The 27702-nt window shown below is 40.6% G+C and overlaps 2 protein-coding genes across 2 annotated transcripts; both read right to left on the bottom strand.

The window, feature by feature from the left end:
- Positions 1-247: 247 nt before the first annotated feature.
- Positions 248-5213, bottom strand: LOC133992602 (protein FAM237A-like). The gene is made up of 2 exons (XM_062431288.1): positions 5040-5213; positions 248-637 (listed from the first exon to the last, which is right to left on the bottom strand). The coding sequence occupies exons 1-2, from the start codon at positions 5211-5213 to the stop codon at positions 248-250; spliced, it is 564 nt and encodes a 187-aa protein (XP_062287272.1).
- Positions 3612-27172, bottom strand: LOC133993260 (disintegrin and metalloproteinase domain-containing protein 23-like). The gene is made up of 26 exons (XM_062432156.1): positions 27026-27172; positions 26144-26361; positions 25576-25652; positions 22038-22101; positions 21119-21201; positions 20918-20981; positions 19379-19451; positions 18794-18861; positions 18566-18631; positions 18234-18302; positions 17158-17324; positions 15790-15874; positions 15606-15693; positions 14435-14486; positions 12357-12456; positions 12185-12256; positions 12012-12098; positions 11824-11904; positions 11659-11709; positions 11475-11538; positions 11238-11343; positions 10041-10160; positions 9749-9917; positions 8962-9073; positions 7487-7577; positions 3612-5482 (listed from the first exon to the last, which is right to left on the bottom strand). The coding sequence occupies exons 1-26, from the start codon at positions 27099-27101 to the stop codon at positions 5437-5439; spliced, it is 2349 nt and encodes a 782-aa protein (XP_062288140.1). The 5' UTR covers positions 27102-27172; the 3' UTR covers positions 3612-5436.
- Between the last annotated feature and the right edge of the window lie 530 nt (positions 27173-27702).

Here is a 27702-nt window from a genome sequence, read left to right as displayed (position 1 = left end):
ACCTAGTAATAGAGTAGTACACAACAGAAATACTCAAGTGTACCTCAAAGTTGTACTGAAAGCAGTTCTCGTGTAAAAGTGCTGCTACACTCCACCACTGTACTCTGTAGGTATTGTGATATGGTATCATGACCAAAAAAAGTTGAATTCATTATATTTTTAACTGATAGAAAAGTTAATAAAGCATCCTCATCATAAAAAAAATGAAATAAGAAGAGAAACAGACAGCAGTACAGCATTCCCACATTTACAGGTGCACTGGACACTTACTGTCAGTGATGAGGGAGTGCACCTCAGTGATGTGTCGTCGCCCCAGACCGTGACTCCTGGACATTACGCAGTCCACATAGATGTCCCAGAAGAGCTGGGCCAGGTCCCAGAACAGCTCCGCGTGTTTGTTGTTGTCTGACGACCTGAGGAACACCATCAGGTCCCAGAAGGCGGGCACCGTGTCAGCGATCCTCGGGGTACGCATCTCCAGCAGCAAAGCCGAGGAGGAGTCCCAGCACTGCGGGTTTGCCCGGTGGGCCGTCAGTGGGTCAACCTGGCCCGGCTTCTGGCCTTGCAGCGGCGCGGCACACATGCAGCTCAGCACAAACACTGTGACCACAGGTATGTTCAAGTGCAGAGGGACCATCTGCACAGGGCACAACATACAGCAGGTCAGCTGTTTCTGCTATAGGTTCGTCAGTAAAGTTCATTTAACACATGAATTAACCTACATTTGATTATTTAGCTCGTTTGGCGGCTCAGTTAAAAGTCATAAAAACACCTGTCAAAGCATTTTCTTTGCAATTTAACTCATCTGCAAACTTACATATTTCAGTATGTTAAAGTCTTATCGCTGGCCTAAACTCATCAGGCCAGGCCCATAATTAACCAGGCAAACACATTATAAAGGCCTAAATGGAAATAATACTATAAACTTAGTCAAAATCAAATGGAATTAGAATATTTTTCCGATAAAAGACTACTTACCACTAAAGCTGGGCCGACGACCAAGACTATAGTGTTGATTGATGTTAGGTTAGTATATGTTGGGTCTTAATTGACGTCAGTGCCTCCCTCCTTTGCAGGCAGCCACTGTTTGTCAAGTATATCCTATTGATCATGTTGTGTTTTTAAAAAAAAAGTATATGCAGCCTTAAGAAAAAAAAATCCAGCTCTTACCAGAATAATAATATTATAATAATGAATTCCAATGCATGACACAAAAAGTGCAATATATTCAGGAGCAAAACTAACAGCTGAATTGTCCCTTGAAAGGGTAAAAATAATAATAATGTATTATTGTTTAGTCAGTGTGTGCTGTAAAGGTTTGTCCAGCACACACTAATCAACTAATACAGCTTCCTTGCCATCATACTATTCCATAATTAAAATTAAGTGACAGAATTTTTACTTTTCACAGATTAAGACCTGTCCAAGAAAGAGTTATATGCAGCTGCTTTTGATGCTACAGAGACAAACTAACCATATGAGGGGATCTTTTTTTAAAGTCAGTTTCAATTCACTTTAAATGTGCATGTTGAGTTGCAAATAATAATTGATTTAATTATTGATTGATGTGCCAATGATTTTCTTGACAAAATGTTTTGCTCTATTAAATGTTCGAACTTGTGAAGAGTCCTTAAAGACCAAGTTGACGTCCTGAAACAGTTATTTCAGTCCAACCAACAGTCTATAATCCAAGAATATTCAATTAGTATAATGCAAGGCAAAGAGAAGCAGCAAAGTCTCACATTTTACAGAGAGTAACACCCATTTATTTGGCATTTTTGCTTGAAAATTTACATAAACAATGAATCGATTGCAAACAGTTAATTAATTGTTTCTAACATGTCCCAGACATATCATTGTACTGGTTGGCAGAAATCAAATAGGTATCAGTCCTCTGGCAGTGAATTTTTTTGTATGATCAAAAGGAAACTTTTGACTCCTTTGCGTAAAGAAATCCAGTTTTTTTTTTTTGTGGCACAAATAAAGAGAACAGATGTTTTTGTGATTATATATCCTAAATTAACATCTGTTTTTCTAAAGGATTAAATAATCTTCATTCAGATCTTTAATGCAATGTAGCACATACTGCTTAATGTAGCCAGGACACAAGTTTTTCAGCTCAAGATAAAAAGCCAGCAGAAAACACACCTCAGAAACTGGAGAGTTTCTGCTATCTGTAAAACAAGCAGAGCGATGAACAATGTTTCAGAGAGTAGTGCACGAGTTACATCTATGCTTTTACTGAAATGTCACATGCATACCTGATCTCAAATGTAATTACCTTCGCAGTAAGAGGCCAACACTAAATGTACTGGGTGAGATTGTCACTCAGTCATTCATTCTGATGATGCAGACTTTATGACAAATTCCACTGCAAGGCTTAAATTATAAACTTTGAATTAAATGTAATGTTATGGTGCTTCTAGACAGGAAGAGAGGCTGGAAAGTACAAATTATTATTATTATATCGGAAATAATATTTGTTTTGTGCTATGAGGAAAGAACATTTCTGGTGTACAGAGATTTTTTCTCCACACACTGATCAACATCACGTAGATCAGTGTTTCCCAACCAGGAGGTATATATACTGTATGTATATACAGAATAAGTCAAAAGTTTGGACACACTTTCTCATTCAAGAGAATGACTAACACCATATGTTGCAACTGAGAGTGAATGAAAACCTGTTAGCAAGAGCAGCAGTTAGCTAAAAGTAATTGATAAACTGTTCAAACTAATTAATACACAGTAAAAATAGTTCAAACTTTTAAATGCCCACTATGTAATTTTCTGCTACTGGCTCTCAATCAAAACAATGACAAAAGACCGAGTTTGATGATGTTGTGAAGTAGAGTGGGATCATGAGAGTTGTTGTCTTCATTGTTAAACAACCACAAATGCAATCAGTTTCCTTCAGTGTTCATAGTTCACATGGTTTTTACCAGTGCCGAAATATCCGCAGGTCTCCTCCTTTCCAAAACAAATGGACCCAGTGATTAGAACCTATAAAAACACTGAATTAAGCAGTTTTCACATCAGCAATCAGTGTTTATCCCTCATGTGGTGAGAAGATAGTTAAAAATGACCACAAACAACACCAATACATGTGCCAAGGGGATATGACACTACTGTCAAGCAAGGAAATGAAACAGACCATTACCTTGATTAAAATTATTGGAAAATTGTTGGGAGAGATTTCTGTGTTCATTTTTGTCAATGCTCTTCCTCCTTTTGGCCCAGGAACATACAGTAGCTCCTTCAACAATCAGGACTTGAATCAAAATGTAATGACAGAAAAATATAATTAGTTAGAAAGATTTTATACTATATATACTGTAAAAAAATAAAAGGCTTCTACAGAATGACACTGAATAAATACAGGGTCAATTTATGTGAAGTGGACATGCAACAGTGAAATATATATTTTAATATATATATTATACATATTTTTTGTCTCTACTAATTAATCAAGTTAAGATGTAGCTTTATACTGTCTTGGCAGAGAAAATGTAAAAGTAATCAGAAAGTCTGAGATTGTCATATAGCTATTATGCTTCACAGGGTAAATTAAATTCAGTGAGAATTTGACATAGAAAGAGTCAAAGACGCTCTTATAAAATTTGTCATTAGTTTATTCATCGGTCCAACTGTACATGATGCAGTGAGAGAGGGACACCAGACAATGAGTAACATGGAGGTTTACAACGATGCCAGTGCTATGGCAGCACCTGGAACACACCAACTATCAGCTGGACTGGAAATAATAGCCCTGCACAAGGAAACTGTTCAGGCCTCAATATGTACAGGCACCATACAGTGTGTGTATTTGTGTTTGTGTGTATTTGTGTGCATGTGTGTGATTAAAAATATCAGATTGGATGAAAAAACACACAAAAATGATTTTCAGTTCCACAAATGTAAAATAAAAGGTGTTCTCTCGCTTTTCATTGTAAATATTAATCCAGTTCGTTTTTTTTAAATAGTTGTCCAGTCGTAGTTTGAGTACGTTGAAGCGAAATGAAATGAGACGTGGGAGTGGCCAAATACAAAAGTTTAGCTGATTAGCGGAAGTTTTTGTAATTCCATGTCTATGTTGTTGATCATTATTACCCATACTTTTGTGCAATATCTCTCTTTGCATAGTAAATAAAAGTTAAATGTTTTCTTGTTGACATGCACCTATCTTTAGTAGCATATTTTTCTTGCGGATTTTGGGGGCTCCCATATAGAATTATAAGCCCACTATAGTGATTGCATGCAGCGTTACCAGTAGAGCTGAACTTGATTTCTACTAAGAGTTTATGAGAGCAAAAGGCTAAGCCGGGTATAGTGGGTGTTGATGAGGACTGTTAAGTGCCACCTGGCTGGACAGGTGAACGCCTGCATGAACAGACTTTATGCCCTCAGCAGTAGGAGAGGCACCACTGGCTGCAGACAGAGGGGAAAGTGCTCTGTGTGCAACAACATCCATATGTTCAGGGTGATTGGTTCTTTGGCTTTTGAGTCACTGTTCAAACACTGCAGGGGGGTAATCTTGTGACGTTGATCTGACCTGATCTCAATCTGAATCCCTCTAGAACTGACATGCTTCTCCTCGACACCACGGCCGTGTGAGTCTAACCTTCAACCTCTTCCGTGACAATCACAGCAGGCTGTGCAGCGTGCGGTTACAGTTTTGGCCCAAATCACTATTGCAGTTTTTTTAAATAACATTGCCAAAAACACCCGCTATACAACATGCTAAGGTAAAAAAAGAAGAAGAAAAAAAAGCAATTGATGTCCTTGTAAAATATGCTGTTAATTCAAAACCTGAACTCCTCTTCTTATGTACAATTTTGCAACCTGTGTGTGTGCATTCACTATGTGGTCTGCACTGCCCTTATGGGTCCTCACATGCAGCCTTTTTTTAATGCTCCTTAATCTTCTATAGAAACATTTTCCACAGGATTTGGTTTTTAATGAGGTTATCTCCTGCATTGCATTTTTTCCCCTCTTTGTATGTTTTTTTTTGTTTTGTTAAGTTTTTTTGTTTTTTTTGCAGTATATTCATAGCTTTCGTAGCCATGCAGAGCCCTGCGGAGAGGGCTCTTCATGCCAGAGGGCCAGCAAGCAGCACGCTTTGTGCGGATAATCATGCCAGGTGAGAGAGTGGTGTGGATTCCGCCTGAACGCCTGTGCACTGGCACTAAAGAATGGAAGAGGAGCTCTGTCATTCTAGAGATCAGGGAGGAGGTGGGAGTTGTTACATGGGTGAAGTGGAGTCGAAAAGGCTGCTTTTCTAATGTCACTACAATGGAATTTGTTAAAATGTCCACTATGTCTTTTTCAAGTAAATCTAATGCCAAAGATCAGCAGCAATAAGTGCAGTCCAGCTGTCAGGTAGCCCACTAAGGAAGCCTCGAAGGAGTCCGTCTCTGATTACCATCTCTCCGTGGGTTAAATGGCTGAGGCGTTGGGGTCATATCGCCGTTTCTTCACATTTCTTATGAAGAGACAAGAAACATGTGTCAGTGTCAGCTATTATCACATTTATAACACGACTAGTGCAACCTGGACTAGCAACCGCACTCATCTCTCCAGTTGACAACAGTCGACTCATGAGTTCTGGCATATGATCATTTTTCATTTTTGAGGACTAAAAGATCAAAATGCTGAAGATGTGTGAGTGAGGAAAGGCTGGTCCATGTTGGCCAGTACAGCCTACAAAAAGGCCAACAGTTGTATTTATATTCACAAACCTTCACAACTCAGTATATGATGATACACAGTACAGTAAACCTGTTTTTATTTTTATTACATGACCATACTGAAGACCAGTGTCAAGAGATCATTTTTAATTCCAGTGAACAGAAGTGACATCACTGAAAACTGTCCCCAGGTTTATTAAGCAAAGCAACAAACGTCTACTTTCAAATAAGCTGATGCCAGAATATGAATGTTGAAGGTCTATGAATGTAAATATCCCCTGTTGCGTACTTGTAGACAGCTGCCAACTGGCTTGTGCGTGCAACATCTGCTTACAAGGTGAAGTGTAGGAGACATGTCTCATTACCAGTTTTGATGGGAAAATACATTAGTTCCACTCAAAACATAATCATCTGGGAGGAGAGAGCTAACATATAATATACTCTATAGAGGAGGGAAAGAGGAGACAACCACATCAACAACAACCACAGCAGCAGCAGCAGCAACGATAAATACTACCACAACAGTGGGACAACAACAAATACGACAACAGGAGTGATGCATAACCTCCCCGTACTGTGGCTTGCTGTGGGGCTTCTATCACTCTGTCATGCACCTGTTCCAATAGTAGGCCAGTTGAACGTGGCACTATTGCTGTGCGTGGTTCATGCAGTGCAATGCGCCGTGTCTGTACCAGGTCTGTGAAGCAGGCAGCAATGGCAGCTGGTGTGGGCGGGTCCGAGAGTCCTGCTCTGCTCTAGGGCGGAGCCTGGCCATCCAAGTGGGTGTGGCCAGCCATGGCACAAAGGCTGCGGCCAACAAAAACGGTCCTGGCTTCTCTCTCTCTCACCACTCCATTTAAAGTCTCACCCTCAAACAGTAACGGATTGGGAAAAAGGTCATGGAAGTGATGAGAGCACGACAACCCTGGACCAAATCACTCTGGGTTTGGCTCAGCCTTTGTGCAATGAACTGACCTCTCCTCCAAATCAACAAGTCAACATGCAGAAATGTTTTGTTTCTTATTCTTTATCTCCTTCTTTATATAATTGTTTGTGACAACCATGATGCTTTGCTATTTGGCATGCTTTGGTGGCTGCAAGATTGTATAGCTCATTTACTCCTTAGGCCTATTTAGACTAAGATGTGTAACACCCCTGTTGCTCAAGACAGCAGGCTAATCAGTGGTAGACTGGAACATACAGTATATTCAACATAATCTATTGTACAATTAAGTACATTACCTGGCTACAAAGAGGTATGCTAGATGGTATATCTTTGGAATTCAGAGGGGAAATAAGATTTTAACTTAAAAATAATACAAGCGTAAACAAGTTTTTTGTAACGATTAAACTGTTAAAAGTACTCTGTTTCCCCTCTGTTTTGTGTGACTGTCATAAGGTCCTTCACTGAACATGCATGTCAAGCATTGAGCTCTGCCCGTCCAATCAGTTTGAGGTTCTACTACAGATCCACACAAGACCCCCCCTCACCACATGGTGTCTTTCCAAATCACCCTAACAAATATAACACACACGTATGCCCCAGAACATCATCTATACTCTCTTAATGAGAACAACAAATGTACACTGGATAAGGCTGAGCAGATAAGTGTTAGGCATGTGCTTTCCAGTGTTCGTAACAAGACTTTTCCAGAAAGATTACCCAATTTAAAAAGCTTTATATTTGTGTGCTGTCCAGCCTGGGGTCCATATTCTGTAGCAGGAGCTCAAACCCTGGTGTCTAGAAGCAGCAGGGATGCTAGAGTTAGAGCAGGAGAGGCATGCGGCGTGTTGCTTACTTAAAGCCCCATCCAGTCCCCCCCAGCACTATGGCAGCCACAAGGATGGCTCCGGCGATGGAGCCTATTATTAGATTGGTGGCACTAGGACCTGTAAAGGGTTATGGGGAAAAAGACATGAGTTTCTATACTCACTCACTGTATCAATAACATGTAACTATACAGAGACGATTTCACATGGAACAGAAAACATACCATAAGTATACTATTACAGTAAAATGACTGAATCTGAGAGCGTATTTTGCATGCTTTTCAGACCCCTTAATGTCCAACGTGAAGATAATGAAGTAAAGGCCCTGGGAATATTTACATTTATCTGGTGTCAGTTGAGGTAGTGATTATCAGTGGTCTTATTTTTAATTAAGGTTGTGCAGAGGACTAGACCCTGGGTATCCATCACTATATGTATATATGTATATGTGGCCTGCAGTATGAGTGGTAGAAAATATTTTTAAGGGTCCCAGTCACCACACAGCCTACCAATGACTGGCAAGCCAGGTCACTAACTGGACACTTCTCAGGACTGTTTTACCATCTAAATGCCCCACATGCCCCAGAAAGGAGAGGATCACAGGAGCAACCACATAACGACTAAGAATAAGAGAAAGAAAAGGGACAAGAAGAGGAAGAGGGAGGATGAAGAAAGAGGCTTGTAGTAATGGGGAACAACAGGAAGTGGCAGGAGAGGAGGAGGAGGAATCCATCAATCAATCACACGACACTGAAAACATCCAATCACATGACAATTATATGGTCATCACCAACACACAAGAAAACACAAAGCCACCGGGACGCACACACGGGCTCAGGCCGGCTCACGAGACCGCCCGCACACTGAGGCACCACTATGAGAGGAAGAGCTGTGAAAGGGTTAAAGATGCTTACTCTATTCCCCACCCTGTGCCTCCAAAAATCACCCCCAGGGCCAGAATGGTCCCTGCTACTGCCCCTATCAGCCTGTTAGTGGCCACGCTCACTGTGCAGAAGGAAAAGGAGCATTATTACCACCCTGTCAAAACAAAACAGCAGGCTTCCGCTTCAGAGTCATGGATGAAGTGACGGTTTTCTCTCTGTGATGCTTCCTTAACCACCTCCCCCGTGCCTTGCGCTCAAAGCATCAGGTGTACGGCTGGACTGTGTGTTCATCTCATCTGCTGAATCAAACTAAACAAATGTACCACTGCTTTTATGTTCTCCTTCAGTCGCCATTTTACATGGAAAATCTTTACGACCCCAGTACACCTGTGCGGCGGAAATGATCTTCCATACTCTCTGATGTCTAATAATCTGTGCTGACTCAGAGTACTCAGAGTATATAGACTGACATTGCAGTATTGCAGAACAACATATACATTATATACTGTATGTATGTCAGTGCTGCTGATGTGCATTTGGCTAAATTAAATAAGTGCACATTAAACTTGTGTGTTATTCATTCCATCAGATGCCAGAGGTTGAAAGAGGTGGAAACCGACCCTTGGGTACTTCGTCCTGAGTGGTCTCAGGCTCTTTTGGCGGGTCAGGCATGCTACAGTCTGTCCCCGCCCAGGTGGTGTCACAGGTGCATGTGGCTTCATTGTTGCACACCTATACAGATCAGAAAGAAATAGATGAGGTGACGAGGAAAGAGCTGTATATGGAGATGCTGAAACATTAGGGTTATTTTGGGAACCATCCCCACTGGCACTGCTCCCAGCAGCCATCTTCACATCGGGTGTTTATAGAAAGTTATTGATCATCCATAAAATCAAGATTTTAACAGAAGATATAGACTTCCACACAGATGCTTAGTACAGTGTAAAGACGATCATACTGCATAAATGAAGATAAGGAAAGAAAACGTATTTAGATTGATTCTGCACCAGCTCTACAACTGCATTTTAATTATGCAAACCTGTGTTATAACAGAGCTGCTGTGAATGACAAAATAGTGAATGGAGCCAAAGATCACACAGTTTCTATGGCTACAGTAAGATTGTTATGATGATGACATGTCTGCCAAGCTCCTGACTCTTATGAATAAATACTTAAACAAGGTGTCACAGACATTAAAATCAACGCATAACCTTTTTTTCCCTCAGCTTTATTCAGAAACTGATTTTCATCTTCATGTTTTCAACTTTGTAAATCAGAGGCAAGAGTCAGGAGCATTCATCCAATCGAAAGAGTTTCTGTTGACGTTTACATGAATGAAAGAAATGATAATACAGCCACAATGAGCCAAGTGTAAATACTGTGTTGGTGTACACATCGAGTACTCACCCCATGGGCAGAGCACACCTGTCCATTAGGTCCAGTAGGGCAGGTGCTCATGTTGAGTGACTGGATGGGCAGACACTTGCGGTCAAGGCACATCATTGACGGCCCACAGGGAGATCCATCGTCCACGTAGCCTAAATCAGTGTCATCATCCAAAAGGACATGGCCACCACTGTGAGGAAATGTTGAAGGGTACAAATAGAGACAGATAAGGACAGAGGATACGTACAAGTACTGACTTTAGTACAAGTTTTCGGGACATGAACAGGTGTTATAATATAGTAAACATGTTTACCTGCATTCTACCACCCTGCCTTGATGGTTAAAGGAGGTTGGAGTGATTTCTCCTTTCATTAGTCCAATGCGTGGGTTACGGCCAATGCTGGTACACAACAGGTAACCACAGAACACATCACTGTAAAGAAAAGCAGAGAAAAACATGTAAAGAGTTCCACTGAATACTCATTTAGATTTTTCCATTTATCACCACTTTAAATCCCTCCTTAAAAGGATGGCTGGCAATTTTCTCTATTTTTCTTATTGTCAACCAATCTCATGATCAAAGCCAAACCAACAATGAACTCATCCTACTTACAATCATGTTTTATTCCTCTGTGCTGTAGACCTCCGTAGTTGTCAATTAACCATTAAAAACACATCAATGAGCCACGCTGCTGCACTGGATGACATGCTCCTTCCATGTCACAGTAGTTTAGTGATGGCTTCAAAGACTAACATTTCAGCTCACATTTTCACTGTCTAGAGAGTAATTCTGTTTAAGGCCCCAGTCAGACCAGACCAGAGAACTATTTAGCAGCTTTTTCTCAAGCACCTTGCATTTTTGACATGATTTGTGTTTTTTACCATTGTCAAATCGCATATATTGAGAGGCGGGTCTTCTGTGGTGATGATGACAACAACTGGAGATAACCAGACCAGTCTGAGATAAAGTAATGTTGGCTGTTGCTGGATACCAGGAACTATATGACTTTAACAACCGTAGTTACCATGACCTGAAAAGAAAACAGCAGGCTAGAAGGAGTTTATTTCACAGCAAAATAATGGTTAGGCTAAGGAGATGACATTGGGGTGGTTGCCTAGCAACAATAAAAAAAGATGCAGCAAACTGCCCTTTTTTAAATTGTAGGATACAACAAAAAAGGCAGTGCAGTACGCCTTGTGCATTGAAACCTGCAAAATGCTGATCGCCGCCTAAGGCAGATGCCATTGTGTATTCATAGGAACGCAGTTCCATTTTAAGCACTTTGTTCACTTGTTAACAATAAGAAAGATATAGAACAGCCTTATCCTTTAAGACCCATCTATTTACCACAGTGTTTGAGTCCTGTTAATTATTGATAATCAAATGATTGCTGTAATCAGTTTTTGATTTCATTTCTCATTATCTAACCGAATTTAAAATTTCTCTGTAAAGCCTTTTAGTCAACATTTGTTGTTTTTATTTCCTGCAATGTCCTCTCTTGAAACTCACTGTTTGCTACACTGGAGCCATTTCTCTCCATCCTTTCCACAGTTGCCCTTCTCTGTGCCCTCCGTATTTAGCTTCTCATAGCAGAACTTCTCCGAGCCTCCAGCCTCTGCACAGTGGACAGAAGAGGAACAGAGGAGGGAGGTGAACTGCACAGCACTGACTACCAGAGCCTCTTTTCACACATTGCAATAGTGAGAGCTAATGTGAACTTGATATGTGAAAGTATATTCATCTTACTTGATCCCCAGATGTATTTACACTGGTTTTCTCTGGTCTTGCACTCTCCATTGTAGCAGCGGCCCTTCAAATAGTGAGGACATTTTTTTTTAAAAGACACTCTGTGTGTTGCTTCTGAAGTTATATTCTGCTGTATGGCTGCTCCAGTTAGGAGCAATAAAAAGCTTTCAAATGTCATGCCTACCTGGTTTACCTGGCAGAGGTAACCGTCTTGTTTATGAAGGTTGGGAGGGCACTGTAAACAAACAAGACATCTCCTTAACCATGCACATTCTTTCAATATGCAAAAAATAAGATGAACAGTTTTGAACAGAAAAAAAACACATGTAACAGTGCTACACTAGACCACCTGTCCAGAGTCCCCAGAGCAGGTCTCTGAGATATCACAGTCATTCACAGCATAGCGGCAACTGTAACCTCGTGGATAGAACTGGCAAGAAAAAGGAGAGTAGCCTAAATTAGGATTTCAGCAGTACAATTTAATATCTGTATTATCTAATATTTCAACACAACAGTAAGAATAGACCAAACTCATACCAGACATGTGTTATTGCAACAGGGGCCATCACTGCAGTGTGCGCCATTGGCGAGGGAGCACTTCTTGCAGCATTCCTTGTAGCACTCCTGAAAATAAACCTGAGCTTCACCCATCTGAACAAACATGACGACAACAAACAGACGTGACTTACTGAACCGAAAAGCAAACTCACTGTTCGGGGTCCGCAGTCACACTCCTCTCCCGCCTCCACAAATCCATTCCCACATTCGGTCGACTCAAACAGCTGTCAAAAGAAGTCAAGAGAGTGTAAAAGACTATGAGGTATGTGTGATGTGTAACAGCTGTGACAGAGTGCACAGGGGGGCAGATGTGTTTCCTCTAACCTTGGTTGGCCTGTTAAACAGACACGAGCCTCCACCTTTCAAAAGGAACTCCTTGTAGTCCAAGATGCTGCATTTGGAGAATTTCCGTGCGTGTTGGACTCTGTGGAAGGAGAAAATATCTGTGATGCTCAAGCAGAAATGTGAGTGCTGACAAACCACAGCGCCATGTGTGTGATTTAGCTGAGCTAATGAGATCTAAAGTCACTGTAAGCTAGAGCATCTTTTGGACATGCACACTGTTTAGGCTGTTGTAGCGTGACAATTGACTTTTAAGCTGTTTATTACTGACGACTATCACTGCTGTCTATTAGAGTTTACTGCATATGTCCTCAAATTATCCACACTGATGAGAATACTGAGAGAATATTATGTGAGCAACACAAACATAGGAATCGGACTACGGTAAAATTACAACAAATTAATATCAATATAAGTTAATTTATTTTACACTTCAAGCTGCCAACATGCTTTGAGTCGCAGTGTGGGTTGAATTGCAATATGCAGCCATCAGAGCTAAATAAATACAGTTTTGTTTAATTTCTGGCATTATAGATGCTGTTTCATCTTGTGTATATTTCTTCTCCTCTCCTCCTTGCGGATTATCTTAGAGCCCACATAGCTAGAGCACAGAGTGTTTTTTGTTTGCTGGCATTTAAGGCTTTCTTGTGCCAGTTTGTGTTTTCTGCATTTTTGGTTGTCTGTTTGCACTGTTTCCCTCCAGTGTGCCTGTGCTCCTCCCCAGCCTGCTTTTTCCTCCGCACCTGCCCTGCATCGAGCCTTGTCAGCCATGCCCTTTTCCCAGTGTATACCCTTGCCTGTCGGCTTCTTTTCCGGCCTCCTGTTTTGTCTCCTCATTCCCTTTTCTTGGGTATCTCCGCCCAACTCCCTACCTGCACCTCATCTCCTCTTTAATTCAGTTAGTATTTCAGTCCTGTGTTTCAATTCAGTCTTGTTGGATGCTTTGTAGCTCAGTTTTGTTCTGTCCTGTTCAGTTTTGCTTTGCCTGCACTCCTGAGATGTAATAAAGATAATCCTTCACTTCCTGTGTCTGATGCCTCCTGAATTTGGGTCCACCGCTCCGCTCCCCGTAACACGGAGAGCAGCAACTAATTAATTAATGACAATATAAACCACTTTCACACATAGTTCCCAGTAAATGACTGGGATCATCTTTCAGGCACTGCTGGTCATTTTCACTATTCACACATGCAGTTACATTCAAGAACATTTCCATTCTGGGAATTTTCACCATGGCAGTGTCTGCTGGACTGGGCAAGGCACAATCCAGCAGATGGCAGTAATGCAACTCAGAAGAAGAAGAACAAGATCGGGATTAAGCCAGACATACATGATTTCTCTTATTATTTTCAGGAACATGGTGGGCGAGGAGGTATTTTTGTCCATTGCCAATGTTTTTGTAATGTAATATTTGATATTCAACAAGTTTTCAAGACAAATCACCCATGAAAGCATTGGCAAGACAACCATAAGCACAGATTCAAATATGTCAACAGCGGAGTCTTGTCTAGGTGTCTTTTGTCAGATGGACATATCCAAAATGTTACTAGATTGGCAGTACAGATTTCCCTGAATACCGATCCCTGCTCCCATTCACACATGACCCCATGCAGGAAATTTCAGTGAATTTCAGTGATAGGCTGCATGTGTGTAATGGGCTTTAATAGCATGAAAAATGTGGGGAGCAGCAGTGATGGGTTTATAAGAATTACTGGAGCTCTTTTCAATATATTATCTTTCTAAAAATATTCTCATTATATATTTATTTCAATTTTTTTAATTACATTGTGTAATGGGGCCTTTGTTGCATATCCCTCCCCAGTCTGTCTCCTCTATACTGTCCACTGTCCAATAAAGGCAAAAATGCATTTAAAAAAACAGGCGGAAAAACATTTATCTGCCAGTTCTGCAGTTTAATACAGCGATAACCTCACACCCACAGTCCTAGAGTGGTGAAAGCTGCATTATTTAGCACCCATAAAACCAGCATTAGTCATTACTCCACTATTTCTTTCTTTTCTCTCTCTCTCTGTGTGTGTGTGTGTGTGTGTGTGCATTACCCAGTCTCCTCCATTATGCAGCCTGACCACACGTCAGCACAACCGCATTCCTCTGAAAACAGGAGGGAGCAGAAAAACAGAGAGAGAGGGAGATTAAATATTTAGATACTTTTTTATTATTTTTTTGTTTTTGAAAACTTTTTAAGGTGCTGTGAGAGACTGACAACAGCATATTTGAAATGTATCGTCACATTTAAATAAACAGAGAGAAAATCTAAATAAATTATCAAATATGTATCAAAAGTGTTAAATATGAATGCATTGCTACTTTATTAACTCAGTCATTAACCAGTGTGATTTTGCACCATACTTCCTAATTTCCTAACTCATTTTATGTTTCACTGATACTCACACTCTCCTATAAAGCTCAGCCAGTTCTCCGACCACATAAAGTTACATATATTTTACCTTTTGTTTTGGTCTCCTTTAGAGACACTTTATCCCAAGATAATTACTGTCTGTCCATCTGATGCTCCTTTTCACTGCAGGAGTCAAAAGACAATTTGCTCCAGTCCAAAGACACCTTTTTGTTTTACAGGCGTCATCTGCTGTTTTAAATACCTAAAGACATCCAAGACCACAAATATTATTTATAGTAACATGTAGACCACTATGGTAGTTATGGTAGGTCAGAGGTTGGTTCAAACGCCATGCCAGCAGATGTGGTTTATTTGCTGAAGTTTTAAGATATCTGCCGTCACCACAGTACAGTGGAGGTTAACTGGATTTCTGCTGCCCAAAGCACTGAAAATGACATTTTGAAAAATTCAAAAGCATGCTTTTTAAACAACAATGATATGAATTACTCAAGTTAGACCACAAACCACTTTATATGGAACAATGACATAACCGTACAAGCAAATCTCAAAACCCAAGCAAATTACTTTGGCAGGGGCTTTTGTCCAAAACAACTTAAAGTAAGTGCATTCAGCCTCCATAAAACAAAAGCTAAATGTCATCGAGCATTGGATGGACTCCACTGATTTTTTTTAAGGATAAGACAGGATCCTCAATAACACTATGGTCAATATTATGACTTGGGTGACCTGATCCTTTAAAGTGATTTTAGCTCTGTAGCCCCCCAGCCCCCCTTACTCACTTATACTAGCTGTGAAGCAGCAATGTATAAAAAAAGCGAATCTATAGAGAAAATAATGTATTTCATGTATACTTCTCTTGGACGCCGGGTCCCACTGGATGCCTAGGTTCTGAGCCAGGCTCTGTGATAGAGACCCTGCCATGGACCAGGCGGTGCCGTACTGTGGGAGCAGAAGAGACCTGAGAATATTCACCTGCAGTCACACTCTGTGATAGATGAAAAGTGTGATACGAGATGTTAAAACGGCAAATCTGACCTCACTGACTCCTACACCACGGCTCACAGAACACATGCCCCCGAAGTACGCTGCGCTGCTTCTTCGGTAGTGGAAGGTCGCATTTCTACAAGAGTGTTGAAAGGAAGATAAAAGGTAAAAATGTCACAAATGTTCCCAAACTTTTTATGTCTCCCTTTAGAGGTTTACAAAAAGCAATAAAATACACCGACTTAATTTGTATTAATCGGTAAAATAGTCAATCTAGAAACAAAAGGAGTTCATTTTATTATTGAAAACCAATATTAAAGCCTCTACTCACCCTTAGTCCAATCACACAGCTGTGCTTACTTATGTTTCCAGACTAGACTTCTCTTCAGTACTGAGTAGGCTTGTACAGACTTAGTTTGTTTAACAGCTCCCGCACTCGCCTGTGTGGGAGTGTAGTGCCTTTAAAGTGGCTCTAATCAATAATTTTATATTAACACAGGTCCACTTGACTACCAGGGTATTACCAGTGTACCAGGTGAACTAACAAAGAATTATGACTCCAACTCTACAGTTTCCCTCAGCTCTATGTATGTACCTTCTGCTCATTTATTTCAGCCTGTTATTTTACTGATTTGGTTTATCCACCAAATGGCAGACAGGCGTAAGTGACTAGTAAATGAATATAGTGAAACATTTAGCTGCTGAAGAGCCAGATATTTCCCTCAGATATGGGCTGAGAGCAAAACAGCTAAAAAGATTGTTGATGTAGACCTATAGTCAGGTGGCCGGAGGCATAGTTCCAAATGAATGCTAATGTTGTTCTTCTCTGCCACTGTGTTTGTCCTGTCAGCTTAAAAGGTGTAATATGTTAGCGTTGTGTTTACAACCCCCAGGTAGGCAAGAAATCTAAACCGCATGACTCTTTTAACACTTTTTTTGTTTGTTTCTGAAAAAGCCCGTTGATACTTTTTTTCTCTTTTTTATTCTTTGTACATCTTGCACTTTAAATGTCGTCTTACTCTGAATAATTCTTACTAAACTGAATCTTGCTAGACTGCTGGCATTAGAACTCTGTTTTTTATAATTGCCAGATGAATCAGATTCACATTTTGAAGAGAAAAATGCACTGGTAGAATTAATGGTCTGTTCCAGAAATTATTAAGGCAGGTATCATTAATGTTGTTTGGTAGATCTGAATGGTTGTTGTGAAAAACATCTATTTTACTAAAGTTTTACTTTTTTTCTACCTGGTCATGCAATTTGGACTGGACTATCCTAATCAATGTTCAACAAAACAGTGCTGCTGGTTTACTACTGGCTATAATATTGGTAGTATACCATTACTACAGTACCAGAAATATACTACATTTATAAACCACATGCCCAATGTTTTCATACTGTTTTGGATGGCTAACTTACGAGAAAAGGTGCACAGCATCTGCATGGTGCTTGATGCTCTGCTGCCGGTACTTGGAGAAATCTCGCAGCATTTCCAGTGGCTTAACACTGATAGGTATCTGATCCTTGTCCGTCCAGATCTCCACAGCAACGAGCACCACACGAGTATGTAGTTGGTCTTTGAAGATCTGCCATTGAAGTGTGCAGTGAATGGAAGGAAGAAAAAAGACAGACAGAGAGAGAGAGAGAGAGAGAGAGAGAGAGAGAGAGAGAGAGAGAGAGAGAGAGAGAGAGAGAGAGAGAGAGAGAGAGAGAGAGAGAGAGAGAGAGAGAGAGAGAGAGAGAGGCAGAGAGAGAGGCAGAGAGAGAGAGAGAGGCAGAGAGAGGCAGAGGGAGACAGAAGCAACAGCACAGGGACAGGAGAATAACACTGGGTGTGAATTAGAGTTTGAACTGCCTCAGGAGGACAGACGAGGGGATGCAACACACTGGGAGGGAGGAGGAACAAGAGGAGTGTTAATGCATGTGACGAGAACACAGAGCACACACCGGCACAATAAGGGCTAACAGTAAGACAACTATGGGACTGACTGAGGGTTCGAGAGGTGTTATCCATTGTGACACATAAGGAGATGTTCAGCTGTGCCATACTATGTAAAATAACAACAGATGCACACTGTAAGAACATATTTTGGAGCTATCACTATTTCAAGTTTGTTCATTTTTTCATAAACCAGATAATTGAACAAAGTCAAATGTTGATGAGCTTGTGATCCTAGGAGAGAAATCAGTCATAAGGATGTCTGGGGGCACATCAATTTTGAGTCAATCCAATTTATAGCTGCAGAAATATTTTAGGCTATTATTATTTTAAGTCAAGGGATTATCAAAGTCAATAGGATTCATTCCCTGGAGACCATAAATGTCATTAATGTTGAGTTATGTAGTCTGAAGCAAAGCTGTGAGTTGACCATCTGACATTAGCATCCATAGAACCACATCATTATCATGGCTACTAAAAAACAACAACAACTAATTGTACATGTGTTAAGCATAAACTCAATATTTCTCAAAGGGTAACTAAAGAGCTTACTCACAGCATCCACAAGATTCACCACTGACTTGGCAAAATTCTGTATGTGCTGCTTGTTCCTGTGCCGTTTAAACTGCAGGGACAAAGAAAAGAAAACAAGGCAAAGATGAATAAGGTGCAGTGACACCAACACACAGTGCCACACACTCACTGTACTAGTTTCAGTGGAACAACTCCCTGTTGTGGGAAAAGGTGATAGGGACAAAAAGCAAGAACAGATCTGAAATATTGATGAGTTTTTATAAGTTTCAGACTACCACTTATGTAGTATGAAAAGTTAAAAGTTCAAGTCAGTCACAGGCTTTTAATATTTCTGCTTTGAATAAGAACCCATACCATACTGTGGTCACTGACAATCATGATCTCCATATATTTCATCTCTTCAAATATGCTGCGAGGCATCTGAAAAATAAAGCCACAGACATGACCATGACCAACTGCATAGTCTCAACCACGAGACTATGCGCACAGTTTTACAATCATTAAACCCACTGTATAACAATTCAAGGGTGGGTGAACTTAAGTTTGGTGCATTACATTCGAGAGTTAAGATCAGACACTTACTGCTCGCTTTTTCCTGCGCTTCAGCCAGGACAAGTCATCCAGCTCTGAGAAGAGCACCTCCTCCTCCACTGCAAATACACAAGAGAATTGCCACTTCAACACACGTATTATGTATTTTCAAGTATTCTGTAGAATTGCATGGCTTCAGTTCAACAGGAATGTGTTTTGCTTGTATTTTTTCCCCCCAGAAATTCCAAAATAGTTTCTCTAAATTTCCCATGAAGCCCTATGTTGAATTAATTAAGTGTGCTAAACTAGAGTGAAGATGACATGATAGAACTGAGCTACCACAACATCTATATATTTAATAGATTACTATATTTAATTCACTGTAAAATGTATTCCACTGGTGTTTTAATTGTTTTAACTCATAAAACAACATCATAAAATTTTAAGTTGTAACCACCGATACATTTTTTGTTAACCCCTGGCAGGCCCTTTTATGGCCTCATGAATCAATACTTGTGGACATACATGTAGTTCTTTGGTTGACACATGAAAGTAGAAGGAAATGTCAAGGGTCAAGAGAGGTGTGGTGATGAATGATAATGTAAAGTGATGGATGATAGTGATGGAAACCTTTACCCTGTTCCTCTGAATCATTGTTCCAGTGAAGAGAGGCTGTTCTTCTTAGTTTGTGAGGCCTTGCAGCTGTATCCTGTGGGCGAGGAGGACATCCAGGTGGAGAGGAGGACATCAAGTGTTAAAGAATTGGGACGATGGGACAAGAGGTACAGCGTTCACAATAGAAACTATGAGTAAGATCTAGCTTTCACAACATTAAGCAAATTAGTGTATAAAACTAATGTGTGTTTTAAAAGTGATGACAGGAATACTACTAATTTGGGGTGGGTCATTATTCAATATTATTGTTTAAAGGAATAGTTTGACATTTTGGGAAATAGACTTATTTGCTTTCTTGCTGACTTAGACAAGATTGATACCACTCTAATATCTCTTCATTAAATATGACACTACAGCCAGCAGCCAGTTAGCTGCTACAGTTAGTTCTAAAGCTAAATACAACACATATTGACTATTTCTGTAGACTTCTGCGGGTTTCTTGGCAACCTCACAGTGACATCAGGACTCCAGGTGTTCACTGCACACTGCCAAGAACTAGTTTGAGATCTAACATGTTAAACATGAGCTTTACAGGGGCTGTCAGGTAGATTTCTTAGTTCTCGGACAAAGCCAGGCTAGCCTTTTCCCTCTGTTTCCAGTATTTATGCTAAGCTAAGCTAACTGACACTGTACAGACATGACAGTAGTATCAATCTTTTCATCTAATTCCTGTCAATAAAGAGAAGTATTTCTCACAATGCCAAACTACCCCTTTAATGACTTTTGATCTTTATGATTATTTGATATTGAACAAATGAATAATTCTGAGGACAATGTAACAAATTGTTATTCAAACTTTAGTTTTATAAAAAAGTTTGGTGTCATGTAATGCATACAGTGAAATACTGCTTTGGACATCTGTTTGATTTTGCATGCATTTACCATAACATGATGCATACTGACATCAGACAAAAATCATTGTTAATATGATTCTAATATTGATTTCAGCTAACCATTATTCTGTTTTAAATGTGCTCTCGACACCATTGCACTAAATGACTCCTTTAAGATTTAAATAAAGGTTGAATGAATTAAATGAATCAATACTGTCCTGCAATACTATCAATACTGACAGCAAGTAATACTAAAACATAACCACTGGTTTAACATCACTTAATGAAATTAAATTAAGTTTGAAGTATAAAGAGAAATCAAAATTGTGTGAATAGATATTTGATATGAACATTTTTGTCCAGTAAATATTACTGTAAATTAATTAATTCAGTAAATCAGAAATCTTTTAAACAATGTCCAAATTGCAAATACTCGAAAATAACCATATTTTGCAAGTTGGCATTTACTTGTGCAAGACTACATCATTGTCTCATATGACTCATCTCCTTCCTTTAAAGACAGAAATGTCCTTGTAGTCATGAAGATATCCTTTGATGAAAATGTAAAAAGCAGCTACAGTAGATAGTATTGTGCACATGCGTCAGAGGCAACGCTGAATATGTAGCAGGCCAAAAAATGTTGTTCTCTGTGACAGAAATAACTTACGATTGAATGAGTCTGTTGTAAAGGCTCAATTAGATACACATAGACTCCATCGTCAAACATCCCACTGTTGAGCAAAGAGAGAAGAAGAAGGGAGAGAAGCCAGTCGATATTGAGTCAATAGGAGCTGGGGAGCTGAGATGAGTGTATCCAGAGATATTCTGAAGACAGCAAGGTTTACAAAGAATTCTGTTGTTCACTTACTGCAGCCCATTGCAGGTAGATAAAGCCACGTGGGAGTCATCGTTCCCCCTCACCTGGCCGTGATAGTAACAGTGCTCACCACCCTGAGGGAAAATAAGGCAGTGTTAATGCAGCATTACAACAAACCTTTAGTGTAACTACAGCAGGACCACAGGCAACACAACATACATGACTGTGTGTACACTGACAGATTGCTCAGATTTAATCAGTTTTTTACTTAATTATCTGAAGTTTGAATTTTCTAAAGATGTAACAGATTGTCTCACAGATGCCAGTTTGCCATATTTGCAATGCATTTCTGCATGGGGGTCATGCTCATTATGATGGGGAGTTAATACAGTGCTGGCACTATCAGTGACTCAGCTGTCAGATGCAGGGTGAGCAGAGGACATTCTCTCTCTCTCTCACTTCACCCATCCCACGCTGCACTGATACTGCAGAGTGCTTTCTCTCCCCCGTCACGTGACCAGAGCTCTAGCAGGAGGCTGCAGGGGAGCAAAACCCTGCTGATTCAGCTACAGTGTGCCCAGCCCAACCCTCTACCTGAATCAGCAGCAACAGCAACAGCAGCAGCTAGCTCTCATTCCCAGCCAGTTTTTTTTCCGCCTCCTTTCTTCTGTTGAGAGCCCTATCTCTCTATCTCTCTCTTATCTATCTATCTATCTATCTATCTATCTATCTATCTATCTATCTATCTATCTATCTATCTATCTATCTATCATTGCCACTCTTCTTCCTGTACACTGTTCTTTGTCATAGTCTGCTGAGAAGATTTTGTGGATGTGTTAATTTGATTGCCAGCATGTACGAGGTTTACACTGAAAAATAACAAGGAAACAGGTTCACAGGAAAACAAACATCACAACATCCAAGCTTACGTCTGTCTCTTCCTTTTGCTACAATTAGCGGGAAACATTACCTTAGATTGAACAGGTTTGCCGTCTTCATAGTGGATCTCAACATAATCCGAAGACAGCAAGTCACTGAAAAACAGAGATTTGTGTGTGGTCAGGATGGTAGGATGTGATGCAGCGACAATAAAAAAGACATCTGTTGGTCATGTCTGTTTTTGCTTTTTCTGACTCACATATTGTGGTTTAAACTAGTGGTGAGTACTGCTTAAACTGGCTATTTTAACACTCGTCGCCACTGTGCTTGGATTAGCCTGCACAAACACTCCCAGGGCATCTCAAAAGCAGAGCGGTGATGTTAAATGTGGCCTGCCCCCTCAGAAAAATTATAATGCATTTACTCCCGAGTATAATTAATTATCACAGGCAGAGGATGCACAAACAAAATTTCATTTGGTGAAATGAATAATCACAAACATGTAAATAAATACTGTCATAACAAGATGCAAAGTAGAGTTATCAAAGTGACACAGAAATCTGAATCTACGTTTTCTATGACTGTTCCTCACATTTCCTCAAATGAGATCACTGGTTGAGAAAGAGTACACATAACAGGAACAGAAATTTTGTCTGACAAAACAGCTGTCATTGAGACCTAACTCGATAAATGATTGTGAGGCCTCGGCTTCACCTTGAACACAACAGTCCTCCCAGCAGTTCCCACTGTCTGAGTCAGCGTCCCTCACCATTACACACACTCAATCTGTTAGCTGACAGTTGACTTCAAGAGACTGCAATTTCTGCCACAATGGCGCTTTTTTTCCCTGAGTACCCTTGCAAATCAAAAATGTCCCGACACACAGTGGCGTTGCAGCAGAAAAAAAGCACACACAAAAAACATGATGGATCTTTCTCGTGACACTGGCAACGTGATATTTTTGAGTGATGCTCAGCAGCATGAGAGCAGGAAGTGCACCATTATGAGAGGAGAGTCGAGGCATGAGCGGTGTCTGAGAGATTCCTAAGTGAGGGTCTATTTTTAGCTTGACGGATGAGGCAGAGAGAGGAGAGTGGGCCACACCAGAGCATGATGGTCTCTGTGTAAGTGTGCATGCATTTGGGTGGTGGGCAGCATTGCAGAGCATGGTGGGGCATAGGTGCTGGAATTTAACTGTCTCAAATTGTGTGTGTGTGTGTGTGTGGCAGTGTGTGGCAGTGTGTCTGTGTGATTGCATGTCGAGACCATGAGAAGGGAGTCCTGGCCTGAGGTCTCTCAGTCCACAGAAGTGCCACAATGCAGCAGCAGCAGAGGAAAGTGAGATACAGGCGAAGCAGAGAGGGAGGACCAAAAAACTGCAGGAGGTTCTTAAGTCTGGCGCCAGATCAAATGCAGCCATGAATCCTGTAGCGACACACGATGCTGTCATGTCATGCTATACCTCAGACACATGGAAATGATCTGCTTTGAAGCTAAATGAATGGAGATGCTCCAAGAAAGGGTCTGCAACACTAAAGGAAACTGAAATCCATTACAGGGAAGTTTCCATTAATGCTTAGCTAAATGCGAGTTCCCATTTATTCTCTCAATATATTATTTATATTAACCAGAAAATGTTCAGTTGTAAGAAAAAATAGAAAGAAAACCTTCCAGGTACAGTAAGAGGTGAGCAGATAAAGTAGCAGCCATTGGCAGGTTGCAGACCTATCTATATATAGACCAGTACTGTCGCAGCTACAACACCAAGCAGAATTCAAACCCCTATTCTCACACAAAAAAAAGGGTGCGCACTGAAGCTAGCTCATGTATCTCACAGATAACCTGCAGACAAACAGCTGGGAATCAAGGTCACACTTTCAAACCTCTACTGCTGTCGCTGTATTACATGTTGGCTCCTGAATGTCTGACAATGTACAGGATGACATCTGTAAGACACATTTCACTGTGTCTGTTCCGTCTCTTGTGAGATTGTGGAAGACAAAGTGTGTGTCCAATTCCTCTTGTCCTTGTCTCTCTTAAGATTGCACATGCACATTTGAGGATGGCACAGGTCTCATTGGCCTTTCTGATACATGAGCATCATCAACCACTATGTAAACATCGGTCATGGTGATCCTAGCACTGTCACAATAATGTAGACTCCCCAAAACATATAAGTCAATAGCAAATGCAGCATTTCTGGAGAGGTAGCTGCTGAAATCCACACTGTATTGGCCTCTTAAGTGGCACTGAAACAATACTTAAACAACAGTAAAGATGGCAGATCATCCGCAGTTTTTAATCGCGTCAACAGCTATCCAGCTGAATGAAAATCCTGGACCAACTTGGTTAAGACTTAAAACTCTAAGGTAACATGGAAAAACAGTGACTTTATGATATAAAGAGTGAGTTCACAGTAATTTGGGTTGATGATGACTCTGTTTTTTAACTGCAGCAGACACTGCACAGAAGCACATTTTTGCCAGTGTGATGATCTAATACCACTCAGCCATGCAGATAGTATAAAATTACAATATTTTATTACAGAATCCAGCTTTAAATCACATTAAGGGACTTGAGATTCAATTAGCACTTTAAAGTCCTTGTACATGTGCATATTAAGCCTTCACATATGTAGGCTGCCTACTAAGTGATGGGAGTTAATCAATATCATTGAATGTCCGAAGCTCATGTCTGTGTCCAGAGGCTCATGGCTCTGACTGGGACAGTGATCACAGGCCACAGATAATTTTAATGCAAACCAATTAAGTCTCATTAAAGATACAGGGTTTAAGTCTTCCAAAATAACTCTGTATAACAGTTTGTCTAAAACCTGGCAGCTGAGCTAAGAACTCTGTTAGCACTTTCTGGAAACAAACGCGCTGACCCAATCAATTACGGTTTCTCTGATTACATTATCTTCGACCGATGCTGCATTAATCACGACACTGAGACGTAATAGTATATATAATTTGCAAACAAAGGTTATCTACAAACAGGTACCATAAATGTTGTCATTTTTTGTTTCAGATATGGCACATCACAGCTCGAAAGGAGTCAGTAGTTTCCAGAGATACATAAAATGCCTTTCTGTCCAGTAACCTGGTTATTCAGTCATCTTGAAGACAGTCAACCATGCAGCTATTAACAGACTTTCACTCTGTGACCATGTTTTTTCCCACTATGATACTATGTTTATTTTAAATTATAAGTTTAATTACAAAAACTTTTCCTGCATCACCTTACATTGAGACTACATTAAAATTAGTGCGCTAAATGGCTCAGCATTAAAAAATGTAAGCTGCTGCATCAGAGCTTTTCTTCCTCAGTATTCAGTATGAACAGTGTGCTGAAGTATTTTGTGTATCTGTAGAGTGGAGTGTCTGTGTGTGTAAATCTGTTGCCTTTCTTTAACCACAGCATGAACACAAAAGGGTACATTTCTACTGGTTTTAACCATCTCCACATTGAGCAGCTGATACTGACAGACAACTCAATCTGACTGACAGTTAAACCACAATCTCAAACCTTATGTATAACAACCACAGTGGCTGAGATTTGGTTATAAAATGTGATGATAATTATATGAGCGTTCACTTAATGACTGAAATTAGTTGAAGAGGACTTACCTGTTCAGTTTTAGATCCAGAACAAATCTGGTGCCAAAGGCCTCCAACTGAAAGCTGGCTTGAGCGAGATGGATTGCCTGCAGGGGAGGAAAAATAATTCAGATAAAAGGCACTGTTTCTGTAGATGATGGCCAAGTTAATATTGTTGCAGTCTGCAGATCAAAAATCCTCTAGAGTCCACTTTCAGCATCATCCATGGCACAGTGCACAAAAAACAGATGTGGTGGATATGTGGTGACAGATGGTAATGTTCAGTTAGTATACAGAAAGAAACACTTCCTTCAGCACGGTCGCTTTGGCATTTCAGATCTTGAAGACACACATAAAACATGCCTGTTAATGTGCTATACACTGTATGTGCTGTGTGTGTCTGACACCGCGATAAAATTACATTAAAGACAAGTAAGCAAAAACAGGCTGAAAGTAAAACACAAGTTGTGAGATGGATCTAAAGCTGCAAAGCCTTGACCACTCCTGCTATTGATCACAAGAGTATTTCTGAGAAATGATGTCTCACTACACCCCAGTATCAATCTCCCTCATCAATCTTCCCTCAGCACTGGCTCACCTGGCCCACTGTGGCTTGGTTCCTGGCCCGGGTGTCCAGATCATGGTAGGTACTCTCTGAGTCCTCATTTAGGTAGTAGATCAGCCGCGAGGGGTAGGTGATCACATGCTCTACTGCATGGTGTGTTGTGTTGTCTGTAGCAGGTGCTGCAGTTGCCTGTTGCTTCAGCAGTGGTGGCACTGCGTCCCTCTCAACCTTGTCCTCTGCTCCTTGAGAAACTGCAAGAGAAATCCCACCGCACAGACATGAAAAACCCTGCCCGGTCCTCACACACTGAACCAGCTGTCATTCTTTATTCATGAAACGCATTGATAATACTGAGGCAATTCTTCAGGACACAGTTCAGGGAGATTGGTTAAATGCTGTAGTATACTGACAGCTTAATACAAACTAAAGCTAAACTGATTCAGAATACAGAATATAAATTGCTTCATTTCATTGAAAGGTACTTGTGATATGCTTATTGCCAAAGTGAAAAACTCTGCAGCAGATACATGCAGTGTTCATTATGCAATACTAATTCAAACAGCCTCAGACAGCTTAATATCATGAACTTCAGTGAAAAATGGTCCATGTAATAGGTCTTAATTCAGACGAGCCACTCATACATAATAAACAGCACTATTTTTACAAGATGAACAAAAGACGCTGGGACGTTATAGTCTGCCCTCATGCACCATCACGTTGAAGACACCGCATACAACATATGACAGTTCCCTGTCTTCTTGAGGGGGGGGGGGGGGGGGGGGGGGGGCAAACGCGATGATGTGCAAATACAGTAAAACATCTGGTATTATTTTAGCCAAACACAGTAAGAGATATACGTATTTAATAAGGTGAGAGTGATATCAAAAAAAGCCAGCAGGCGATTACAATACGTACCGGATGACGCTAGTGATGGATGAAGCCAAACCGAAAGGATGCTGGCGAGCAAAGTGGCCAGAAATATCAAATGCATGATTCATATTTCATAACTGAAATATCCCAATATCAACACATCAACGCAGTGAAGAGCTTGCGGCCCATTGTGGCGGGAGAGGCACTGGGATGCTGCTGCAGTAGCTGCTGAGGACGAAGAGGAGGGAGGGGGAGCAGGAAGAAGGCGTGGGCCGAGCGGCTACTGGAAGTCCTCCAGGAGACTCCTCCTCGATGGATGTGCACAAAGATGTCCTCTTGTCCCTCCCTCCTGGACCACAGGAAGAGGCAGGAAATGACAAGACTGTATATTGATTATAATGACACGAGGGGGTGGGGGCTCAGAAGGATACACATATTTCCCATTTCATGTATTTGATGCATATAGAGTCGTGATTTCCATCAAAATAGAGTCTGAATTTAAAGGCCCACTCCATCCCAAGAGTCGTAATAGTGAGGTGAGCTGCTGACCCATTAAAACGTTTAAGTGAGGCCATACAGATGAATCAGATGGGGCTCTAAAAGATATTACAGACATTACTTTTCTACTCTGAAAGAATACAACTGTGAAGCATCAAACACATCTGTATCCTTAATTTTAATAATAGTTGCATATATATCAGGTGTTATTGTTGGAGCTGTCC

Source organism: Scomber scombrus, chromosome 13 (genome assembly GCF_963691925.1).
Source record: "Scomber scombrus chromosome 13, fScoSco1.1, whole genome shotgun sequence".
NCBI classification, from domain to species: Eukaryota; Metazoa; Chordata; class Actinopteri; order Scombriformes; family Scombridae; genus Scomber; species Scomber scombrus.
This window is presented reverse-complemented; position numbering and strand designations above follow the sequence as displayed.